Source organism: Macrobrachium rosenbergii, chromosome 47, assembly GCF_040412425.1.
Source record: "Macrobrachium rosenbergii isolate ZJJX-2024 chromosome 47, ASM4041242v1, whole genome shotgun sequence".
NCBI classification, from domain to species: domain Eukaryota; kingdom Metazoa; phylum Arthropoda; class Malacostraca; order Decapoda; family Palaemonidae; genus Macrobrachium; species Macrobrachium rosenbergii.
Genome location: NC_089787.1, coordinates 41,884,907 through 41,897,141, shown reverse-complemented (window position 1 = coordinate 41,897,141; position 12,235 = coordinate 41,884,907). Strand labels below are relative to the sequence as shown.

Sequence of the window (12,235 nt, the reverse complement as noted above, 5' to 3'; positions counted from 1 at the left end):
TTTTCTGTATTCCTGGAAAATAATAAAAAAAAATTCAGATCTATATTTCCACGGAAGTTGAAGTCAGACAATTCCTACCAACAGTCCATGTATAAATTCAATTTCAACTTATCAATTCTTGTACTAAAGAAAAGTATTGATTCAGAACCGATATTTTTCTACCTTTAGTTTCTCATTTCCATTTTTTGTATATTCCTAAACTCTCGGTATTTACTAGCTCTTTTTTCCATTTACCATTATTCGACTCTCTTAGCTTTGGATTATATTTTCATGTTTGTCACTTCTTCGAACCGTTTTCTGCTCAAGTTTACTTTTTGCACATACTTTGCCATTTCCCATATGTTTCTTGTATATCCTTGATTGTCTTTTGCAATATACTGTATATATTTTTTCCCACAGCAGCTTCCCATTTACTAACCTTATCTTCATAAATAATAATAATAAAAAAATAAGAGACCCGTCCCTCCCCTTAGTGTGGCTCCTAGCGTTTTCCTACATTCGCCATTTGGAGTCTGTAATTTTTCAATTTCAAACTTTTTCAGTTTTTTTTCTACAATAGTACCAAATCGCAGGCCTCTAGCCCCCGTAATTTAAAATTTTATTTAAGGTTAAAGTTAGCCATAATCGTGCTTCTGGCAACGCTATAGAACAGCCAGTTTCTCGGCTTTTTCATATATTTCCTTATTTTGCGTTTTGAATATATTCCTTTGAGTATCTACTTTTTCATATTCCATTGCACTGACTCCGTCTGTGCGTTCTGGTTTGTTTTCCGTATTGTATATCAGAATGTTACTTTTTTTTTATTTGTCTCCAATCCACACTGCTTCCATTAAGGTGTCTATATTATGTTCTGCATAATATGCTATCACCAAGGCACCATCAGCGAAGAATAAAGTTCATATATTCACTAATTCATTTTTAAATCTTTTTTCCTTCTCCTTCTGTTCTTTTCATAAAGAAATATTAGTGTGAACAGTGATGTTGATCCTGCGCTTCCTTGACTTATTCACCTTTCACTTACTGCATATATACTGTGTATATATATATATATATATATACATATATATATATATATATATATATATATATATATATATATATATATATATATATATATATATATATATTATATAATAGCAGCAGTTGTTGACGATTGTAAAATTTTTGATACTGTAAAAGGAAGGTACTAACTGAAGTTATGAAAGAACACAGAATTTACCTGAAAGTCATATATGTAGATGTCAATATATATATATATATATATATATATATATATATATATATATATATATATATACATCTGTATATATATAAATATATATATATATATATGTGTGTGTGTGTGTGTATACGCAATCGCATCTATGACTTTCGGGTGGGTTCTGTGTTCTTTCATAACTTCAATTAAAACCTTCCTTTTTTACAGTGTCAAAAGTTCTTACTATAGTCTACAACCTCTACTATTAGGACTTTGTATTTCTATAACTCTCTTTTGTTTGATATTGAATCTGCTTCCCCCTGTGAACCCTGTCTGATACTCATTGTCGTCTTCACTTAATCCTAAGTGTTTCGCATGACCTTCATACACAATAAAATGGCTATATTCTCCTCTAATCTTAGTCGTTGCTTGTAAAACTTAATGTTCTTTGCAATCTTTTTACTTTATTTCATTGTACGTAGTTTGCTTGGAAGTGACATAGAGTCGGGCAAAAGTCTGACACTCCGTTGTTTCACTTTCCTCTCGGTCATAATCTGCGTTTACGCAAGCACACACACACACATATATATGTGTATGTATGTGTGTGTATATATATATATATATATATATATATATATATATATATATATATATATATATATATATATATATATATATACATATATACACATACACACTGTTAGAAATATGACGCCAAAGAATGAAACTGTTCTTAATTTGGCTGCCTCATGAACCAGTGCCGTAATTTCAGGAAACCACTGTAAGCATTTCGCTCAGGAAGCTGCCATTCTTTCCTGCCCGTTGTTTCTAATAATTCAGGACTTATTTTCCGCGTGTCTTCATATCGACAAATGGGGTTACTAGGCTCCTGTCATGCCCATAACACCAACGCCTCGCAGATGATCACTGGAGCAGGCTTTTTATATCCGTTGTCTGTCACTCACCCAAGTGAAAACCAGACCCGGTCTTGCTTGACTCCAGGGGTCGGTAGACCAAAGGTCTTGCGGTCACGACGATTGTTCGCTTGGGAATGAAGTACTGGTGTCATCTCCAACGTCATTCTGCGTTACTCCCTGATCTTTCCGGAAAGAACCAATTGCTCTTGAAATAAAGAACCACATGAAGGTTTTTTTTATGTTATTTTCTTTATTGTCTTTTAGCCTGTAATTTTGATATCTTTTAGTTTCGAATTCTTCCTCTCTAATTCACTAGTTTCTTTATTTGAATTGATTTTAACGAGACAATTTCTCCCCTTGGTTCAGGATCCCCTAAAGTACAAATATGCGTTAAATTCTGTGTCGATAACACTAGCAGCAGATGACATTGTTGAATAATATTGTACTTCATTTAAATCCAGTACATCTCCTAACTGACATAAATGATTCCTATCAACTCCCAGGAATGCCAGACAGTTCAGCAAATTACCACTAATTTGATCTCAAAGTCAAAGGCACTGAAGTAGTAAGATGCAAGTATTTTGGAGTCCCAACTAGGGTAAGCCCATGATGGGCGTCAATTTTGTCACCGGCGATAATCGTGCCAAAATAATGGGAATCTTAAAAGAACGCTGCTTTTCATCTTTGCTCATGTTTTGAGAAAGCTTTCCATTCATGGAGATCGTATAGGAGGCCAGTGAATGTTTAAACTTCGGCTTCCCTTGTTAGCTAAGAACATGTTCACCAGTCATGAAGACTTCACAATGGTGTTATTACATTCATGAATATTTCAAAGTATAGGATGGCAAAACTGTTTGATAAAGAAAAGGCTATGAAAAAAGAGATCAGTTTTATTGCTGATCGTCTGTCGTACAAAACTGCAACAAAGGAAAGATGTACAATCAAACCGCAGCGAAATCTTAAAAAGTTATCCCTGCCCTTCTTCAGAAAAAGAGTTGTTTTTGTTGCATACTGCACCCTCTCCCAACATCATCTATTTCCACACGACTTACAGGATCCTGTCATCTTTTGTATTTTACAACACGACAATTGTGCAACACAAAGTAGCACACATGATTATCACAGTTCTCAAAATAAATGCACTGTGGAATGTGTTTTCATCGTTATCAACCATACATAACAAGCCCTCAGTAGAGATGAGGCTTATCACTGTATCATTTAAATGTAGCTTATAAGGTGCAAATGATTTATAACAGATGGGTACAAAGCGTAAGAAATGAATGCTAAGCAAATGGTAATAAATAACGGATGGGTGATGAACGAATATGAAATGTGTTTTGCGTTCGACTGAAATTTAGTAAAACTACACGGAGAAAACAGTTGTGCTCATTATCAGAGAGTTAGCTTAGTAGTATTTCATGCTACTAAAACTTATCAAACGATGAACCAGAGAGAAAGTTTGACGTAACACAAGAATAATGGACAGAAAAACTCCATTGTTAGGTGTAACAGAGCTACAAATCCATGAAAACTCTCAGGCCTACAATAAGATACATAAGTCTGTTACCTTCATTTTCTAATTAAAAGTTTCTGATGGCTGAATGCTGCATACATCCATAGTAGTTTCACTGGTTTTATGTTACAAAATCAGAATAAAGTGTTTGCAGTGAGGTATATCTTTACGCTGTTTTTACGCATAAGCAACACACACTTATTGATTTCTATGTATGTCTTTGGCTCATTATTCAAGAAATAACGTTACTATCGCCTCAGCTTCATTCTGGTTAAGTGTTTGTGTCCAGAGGATTGTCATCCTCGTGAGGACCAACAGCCCCATGACTGTAGTAATTAAAGGACTGAGAATCTTTTCTATCGGTTTTGTACTGAGGTCTAGGAACACTGTCACATCTTTGTTATAGCACTGGTAATAATATTTGATTAATAAAAATTCTCACGCCTATTATTATAACTTCCATGATAATAGGCATATGGTCTAGGAATTTGATATCTGTTTCGATAATTTCCATAGTAATAGTTGCTGTAATCGTTGTTGTAGTAATGATGATACCTGTATGGGTCTTCTCTTCTGATGCTTTCAGCTCCTTGTCCTACGCTTGGAAAATCTGAAGGTTGTTGACTCTGTTGGCCAAAGTTAGTTTGTTGACCCTGCTGCCCAAAGCTGTCTTGTTGACCCAGTTGCTCAAAGTTAGTTTGTTGACCCTGCTGCCCGAAATTAGCTTGTTGACCCAGTTGCTCAAAGCTAGCTTGTTGACCCTGCTGCCCGAAATTAGCTTGTTGACCCAGTTGCTCAAAGCTAGCTTGTTGACCATGCTGCCCAAAATTAGGTTGTTGACCCAGTTGGTCAAAGCTAGCTTGTTGACCCTGCTGCCCAAAGCTGTCTTGTTGACCCAGTTGCTCAAAGTTAGCTTGCTGACCCTGCTGCCCAAAGTTGTCTTGTTGACCCAGTTGCTCAAAGTTAGCTTGTTGACCCTGCTGCCCGAAGTTAGCTTGTTGGCCCAGTTGCTCAAAGTTAGCTTGTTGACCTTGCTGCCTAAAGTTATCTTGTTGACCCAGTTGCTTTTCAAAGTTAGCTTGTTGACCTTGCTGTCCAAAGTTATCTTGTTGACCCAATTGCTCAAAGTTAGCTTGTTGACCTTGCTGCCCAAAGTTATCTTGTTGACCCAGTTGCTCAAAGTTAGCTTGTTGACCTTGCTGCCCAAAGTTATCTTGTTGAGCCAGTTGCTTTTCAAAGTTAGCTTGTTGACCCTGCTGTCCAAAGTTATCTTGTTGATCCAGTTGCTCAAAGTTAGCTTGTTGACCTTGCTGCCCAAAGTTATCTTGTTGACCCAGTTGCTCAAAGTTAGCTTGTTGATCTTGCTGTTCGAAGTTAGTTTGCTGACCTTGTTGCCCGAAGTTGTCTTCTTGACCCTGCTGCACAATGTTAGCTGGTTGAACCTGCTGCCTAAACTCATTCTGTTGACCCTGTTGCCCAAAGTTACCTTGCTGACCCTCCTGTCCTGTGTTAGCTTGCTGTAGGCTATCTACAGGTTCCACTGGTAGCGGTTGTAGGTCATCTGCAAGTTCCATGCTAGGTGGCTGCATATCGTCTGCAGGTCCCATAGGCGGAGGCTGCATATCGTCTGCAGGTTCCATAGGCGGAGGCTGCATATCGTCTGCAGGTTCCATAGGCGGAGGCTGCATATTGTCTGCAGGTTCCACAGGCGGAGGCTGCATATCATCTGCAGGTTCCATAGGCGGTGGTTGCAGATTGTCTGCAAGTTCCATACTGGGTGGTTGCATATCCTCTGCAGGTTCCATAGGAGGTGGCTGCAAGTCATCTGCAAGTTCCATGTCATCAGCAGATTGGTCATCATCTGCTTGTTGATCTTCATTTGCTCCATCCCCTTCATCTCCTGCGTCTTCTTCATCATCTGCCATTTCCTCTTCTCCAGCCTCTTGCTCCCCTTCTCCCTCTTCCCCTGCCTCTTCTTCTTCTTCCATTTCAGGTGGACTCATGGTTGTTGTCACATCTTCAGGCTCATCATCATCGGCAAAGAAACTGGCATAAGATGATATAGGTACGAAGATTCCCCCTGAAGCAGAAGAGGTGGCGATTAAGATCATTATTTAAAGATTTTTAAATTTCATGTTTTATTTCTTGATTCAAGCAAGAGAAATTTAGCACTCAAAAAAAGTAAAATAAAGTGAAGATTAAATATTGCATTTTTCACTAAAATCTCAAGTTAACAATAAACCAGGTCATCAAACGCATTAATTAGAAAATTACTTGGATGTTTAAGATCATAGGTTTTGCTAAATTATGGAAAGGTTTACTGTGCTACCTTACTATCACGGAGAAAAACTTATCTATCCAGTTGATTAATTATTCAAGCCACCCCTGTGTTCAAGATCCCTTTCTTAGAAAACGACAATTTTGGTTTAAAAAGAAATTCGAGATAGGTTTGAAAAGTATGTGCCACTGTCTCCTGAGACATTATACACCCAGGCCAGAGGTCTTTAGTACCCGTCCGTGTTTAGAAACTTCCCTGCAAGACTTTTGTTACCTAATTTCTGTTTACGGATCCAGGCAACACTTATGTGACGTTTACAGGTATACCAGTTACCCAGGATGAGTTAAATTAGGGAATACCAAGTTGATAACACGGTTACTATAAATCTTATAGTTGCCATCAGACTTTGTCTTACAGAAAAGCTCAGCCCATTGTCTAGATTAAAGAGCAAACTCGGAAGGAACTCACATAAATGGAAAGACATGACCCCCCAAAAATAGCTCTGTTATCCACAGTTAAGTTTTATCACTGAGGCTCTGTAATTCACACAGAAAAATGTCCACATTCACACACATATGCACAGAAAAGTTTATGTATACTCAGATGAGGTGTAAAGAAAATTTACTGATGCAAAATCAAGATAACTTTACTTACAGAAGAGGAGATGGAAGCTGATGAAAAGAAGAGCGTTGACGCCCAGTGCAATTGGATCATATCTAGCGATCGTAAGCACACTGTCAGGAAGAGGGAAGGCCACTATGCCTCCAGCTTGTAAGGCAGCATCTACTATGTTTTGATCAACTTGACTCTCGTTTGTTATTTCCTCTGTAAAGGCAGTATAGTTCTGGAATTCATCCCTGATTATTGCAAACCAGTCATAGATGCTTTCGTAACCTGTATAATACTTTAGAGCGTGTACTATTCCACTCGCAAATTGCCCAATGGGATCGAACTTGATCGACGTGTACTGGGGTTCGAGTGTAGGTGGTTCTGTTTGATCTACACAATCGACAGTTCCATCACCCCCTCCTTCTTGTACTTTGGTAACGAAAACACCCCTAAGAAGCTGGAATAGAAGTTGGTCCCAAATTGTCACAGGTGCATCTTCACTGGGATTTTCTATGTCGTTTGCATCTTTGACTGTGAATAAGTTCATCACGGGAAAAATCTTGTGAAAATATCCAAGCCACCCTTTCCACGAGTCATCCAGCACATCCGTAGCGTAGATTTTGTCTTGATCAACAACTTTGACGAAGTGGAACAGGTTATCCGCATATTTCAGAGCGTCCAACGCCGTCACATTTTCCAGAGGGTTTTTGTAAGTTGTCAACAGTTCCTCTGGGTAAGGATGGACGTGAACCTCGTATTCAGGTTCTGGATCTAGACTTATTTTTTTTGACTGGATGTCAAAGCCAGCTGCACTATTTTTCTCATAAGGGGCTGCCTCCTGTGGGGCTGCATCTAATGCAGGCCACAGTAGTGTCGCCCATAACACAGCTATCCACAGCCATTCCATCAGTTTCTTCATGCCTGTAAGAACGAAATATGTTAGTATTTTATGTTTATTGACCGGAATGGCGGATTCTACTCAAAACAAGCCTAAGTGAAATGCTAGGTTTCCTTATCCTGTAAATGCATTGTATAAAAAAGATGGGTCTAACTGGTTGCCTCTCCCATTGGTGATTTCTCCATGGCGGTATACAGTCAAGAGATTCTTGAGGGAAGTTTGCAAAGTATGTTCTGTAAATTAATCAGAGAGAGGCTGCCTTACGATGAGCTGAAGTGAATCCAGTTGTGAAATGGTTTCGGGCCTAAAATAATCAGATTAAGCTAAATGTGATTATTCTTCATTCCTGTAGGGAGGCAGTTACTTGAATCATACCCAAATCTCTACTGCATGAAAACAGACTTTAAAAACCTTTCAGAATCTCACCTAAAAAATTCCTTTTCGAGCCATATGCTACGTAAGGTATAACTTTACATATGAGAAAGGGCGAATACCCGTATATGTTAAACTTACTGCACGGAAGCAAAACTATGTATGTTAAAGATGTAAGTCTGAACAATTGCTGTTATTTACTAAACCACCAAATGGTGCATCCTAGTACGTTGTCAAATTAAATTTTGACAAATACTTAAACATGTAAGCTTTCATGAACTTATGTGATCCTATTCCTTCTCAGTCTTAATGATACTGACATTCATGTTTATATATATATATATATATACTGTATATATATATATATATATATATATATATATATATATATATATATATATATATATATATATATAAATAAGTATATATAATATTTATGTATACTGGGATAATTAGAAATTGAACTTATTTTATAGATGAAATGCACACATACACACATGCACGTAGTTCTATCTATCTATCTATATATTTATGTGTATATGTGTGTGTATAAGGTATGTATTTGTACGTGCGAGCCCGTGTACTTTTCTATAAACTCGCTTCAGTTTTTAATTTCTTTACAGTTCTTATTCATTAATGTAGATGAAGATTATGACACTGAATTTCAGAACTATTTTTTTGCTACATGAATCTCTGAAGAAGTTATCTAAGATGGCCGTATGTTTACAATTCATTTTAAATTTGAATATCCATTGTATCAAATGGAAATAAAGATGATTATTATTTTTATCAGCATAATGATACTAAGAAATAACACAAATATTAGAAAAATAACCTTAGAGCACTCGTCATCTAAGTAGCTCTGTGAATTAAATGAGCGAAGTGAAAACTTGGAGATATTTGATAAGACATTAAAGACATATCTTTTAAATAACAACAACTAAGACTTTGAAGAACCAATTATTCAAGGAAGCTTGACTTCAATTGACTGCCTAAAATGCTACTTTGGCTTGTTATCTACGAGTCACCTACTCCTAGGTGCTAGTACTAAACAAAGCGGAAGTTCCTTGAGACGCCGTGTTTAGTACTAACGCCTCGGGGATCAAAGTATTGTATACGCCCATTTCTATATTGTGTGGTCGATAAATTATATTGATAAACGATATCTTCGTGCTGCCGTTTGCTTTACATTTACTATACGGTGTTTAATACTAGCACCTCGGAGTAGGTGGCGCCTAGATAACAAGATAAAGTAGCACCGACGAGCCAGTATGGTGCACCAAAAGTCGGTCCTTTAAAGAAAAACATGGAACGATCTGATGATGATTGAAACTCCCTCCCCAGATGTTGGAAACTATAATCCAGTCATTTCTTTCCTAATAATTACTCAACGCCCAGGGTATGAATCTTCGACCTTCTTGCCCCCATCATGTTATCAAATTACTGGTCAGAGCAAACTTTAAAAAGGCAGCCAATCTAAGGAAAACAACTGAGGAGACGAATTCGGTAATGGCGTGCCATGTTTAGTTTCGCCAATTGTATGTTGTCTCGAAGTAAATAAGATATGGGATATTAGGGACAGACTCGGGTGCTTTTGGATGATAAGGTTTATTATGCTTCTAGGAACTGTTGACATCCTCAGGGTGTTTAAAGGATGAACTATTTATGAAGAAGTGACCTAAATATATTAGGGTTTATCAGTCAATAAAGATTTGGGGCGCAAGCAGACTCAGCGAAAAAAAAAAGGAAAAAGCTTTGTCATTACATTCGGAAAGTCTGATGACTTGTTGGCAAAAGGCAGCGACCTCAGGTTTAGTTTTTTTTTTTATAACTTTTTCTCATCAGTCGTCATTTACTCCACCGGCTAAACGTCTTTTATTTGTTTTATTTGAAAGTTCTAGTTAACCGTCTTCTTAAACAGCTTGTTTTTCACAGCTGTAATTGTTTTTGAGTTTCCAGGCTGCCCAAAAGAACAAGAATCTGAGCTGGCACAAGAAAAGCTCAATATAACACAGCAGCATCAACAACAGCGGTGACCATACCAAGAACGAATATTGTATCCCATCTTGCTGCTCAGAATAGAATAGAATAGAATATAAAATTTAGTCCAAAGGCCAAGCCTTAGGATCTATGAGGTCATTCAGCGCTGAAAGGGAAATTGACAGTAAGAAGGTTTGAAAGCTGTAACAGGAGGAAAACCTCGCAGTTGCACTAGGAAACAATTTTTAGAGAGGGTGGAAAGTCAGGTGGAAGAAAGAGACCAAGATCGGAGGTACACTATAAGAAATGAGAGAGGGTTGCAGCTAGGGGCCGAAAGGACGCTGCAAAGACCCTTCAAGTAATGCCTACAGTGCACCACGTGAGGTGCACTGACGGCACTAACCCCCTACGGGGTATACTGCTACTTAGACATCCTTAAAAAGATAAAAGGATCAAGATCGGCGTCTTTGTTAAAAAGGGAAGCAAGTTTACTTACACTGAAATTGTTCTTGTTACTCTCCCCGTTATGATTCCTAAAATCCAGAGCAGAGTTTATCATGAAATGAGCTTCAGTATTTAAGATGACCTTACAAAACCTCTGAGAATGAGGGGCGTGCTGACAGACGAGTGGTTACTCAGTTCAATGGACGGATTTTACCAAGGGCACCTTCTAGCCCCCTGAGGGTGATTTTCCCACAGGGAATAACAGAAGAAAAAAGTCGACACGTAAGTTTTCTCCAGTTGGCCTACTTTCGGTTACCCAACCATGACTTCAGAGGTGGAAAGTCATTATACACACATTACTTTACAATGAACCTTTATATTAGCTATTTTATTGTGGTTGCCGCTGAAGGAATGCTCCTGGAAAGCTGGGTGATTAAATCGATAGAAAACTGTCAGACACGTCAATAGAATGCTAACATGTTTACTTATTCAACTACATCGAAGTGACAGTCGAGCCCTCGAGGCTGAACGTAAATATCTGAGAATGAAACTGATAGATCGGAAGGAATGTGAGCTAAACAAAAGGCTGAACGAAATTAATAGTTTTTTTTTAAGAGCATCTTCTGCACAATCCGGAAGGAACGAATTTTTAAAAATTTGAAATTAAGAAGAATTTTGTGATAGTTCCAGTAACGACAGCCAATGAACAGCAGAGCTTTGTTCTCAGGAAGATTAGGACTTACTTATGTATGCACACGGAACCTCTCTCTCTCTCTCTCTCTCTCTCTCTCTCTCTCTCTCTCTCTCTCTCTCTCTCTCTCTCTCTCCCACAGATACGCAAGGCGAATATTTATGTTGCCATAAGATTGTATGAAAAAGGCACAAAAGAGTCTTGTCGTTATGTATTACATTCTTTTAATAAAACAACGGTTGTCACCTCCTTTTATTCATATCAAATCATTCGTGTTCCCAGTTGAATACAAACTGTACATCACATTAATGAGCTCTAAAACAAGAATAAATATTTTCCTACTTATAGTAGAGCTCGCATACACACACACACACACACACACACACACACACACACACACACACACATATATATATATATATATATATATATATATATATATATATATATATATATATATATATATGATCACTGGCAACATCATGTAATATAGAAAAAAAAGAAACAACTCTTCGCTGAAATCATTTCGACATCCGAACCTACATGGTCCATGGAGTTCGAAATTAAATCAGATAAAATATAACTTTGCTCTTTTGGCCACGAGTGAAAAAATATCCGTGATTGCTGAAAAATGTTCACCTTTTTGTGTAGGAAAAGTGTTACTGAATGGTCGGCTCTAAGTAGGCTACCACTTGATTTCTACAGGTAGCTATCTAGGTCACGCCTGCTTTGGCGAGAGTGGTCGGGCGGTAGAATGAAAATGAGATGGTCGAGAAGAGGCCCATAAAAACTTTGAGAATGATTTGGTGATTGGGAATAATGTGACAACTGAATAATCACCAGTGTCACAGTTATTTTTCTCCTTGTTGCAGTTGTTCGTGTTAAGGTTGTTAGAACTCTTGTTGAGGAGATCTATCGAACATCTGCCGGCACTGGGAAACGACGATTATTTAGTGATTTTCAACATATTTTTAAATTTTTGTAAAAAGTCCATTGAAATTGTATTATTCACCCAGTGGAATTCATTAAGCTAATTGGATTTTAAGAAAAATGTCACTCGTACCATCCGAAGACTACTGCGCACTATTATCTTTTTAACGTCATGAAACCATTCTTCAGAATTATCTCAACCTTAATTGCAGTTCTATCATGTCCGCGTCGTCATGTAAACAAATTATTTTTCCAATTTCAAAACCGATGAAAATGAACATGCTGGCTCTTGACTTGTTCTGATTCAAAAACGTTTCACTTGAGTAACACTCTCGCACATTTCCACGCAAGTTATAACCTCAGTTTTACCTGGAAATAACGCGAAGCAGAGGAAGAACGAGGTAA

General features: G+C 37.6%; 1 protein-coding gene across 2 annotated transcripts in view; it reads right to left on the bottom strand.

Moving 5' to 3' along the window:
* Window positions 1–2,989: 2,989 nt before the first annotated feature.
* LOC136830809 (uncharacterized) overlaps window positions 2,990–12,235 on the bottom strand; it is a 9,357-nt gene continuing 111 nt past the window's right edge. The window contains exons 1-4 of one of the 2 annotated variants that reach the window (XM_067090736.1): window positions 12,200–12,235; window positions 6,561–7,436; window positions 4,824–5,708; window positions 2,990–4,769 (exon numbers count right to left, since the gene is read on the bottom strand). The exon at window positions 12,200–12,235 is cut by the window's right edge and continues 111 nt beyond it. In XM_067090736.1, the coding sequence (XP_066946837.1) occupies window positions 4,054–4,769; window positions 4,824–5,708; window positions 6,561–7,434 (2,475 nt within the window). In that variant the 5' untranslated portion in view covers window positions 7,435–7,436; window positions 12,200–12,235 and the 3' untranslated portion in view covers window positions 2,990–4,053. Of the gene's footprint in view, window positions 5,709–6,560; window positions 7,437–12,199 lie in introns of both variants that reach the window. The other variant, XM_067090735.1, reaches the window with a different exon arrangement.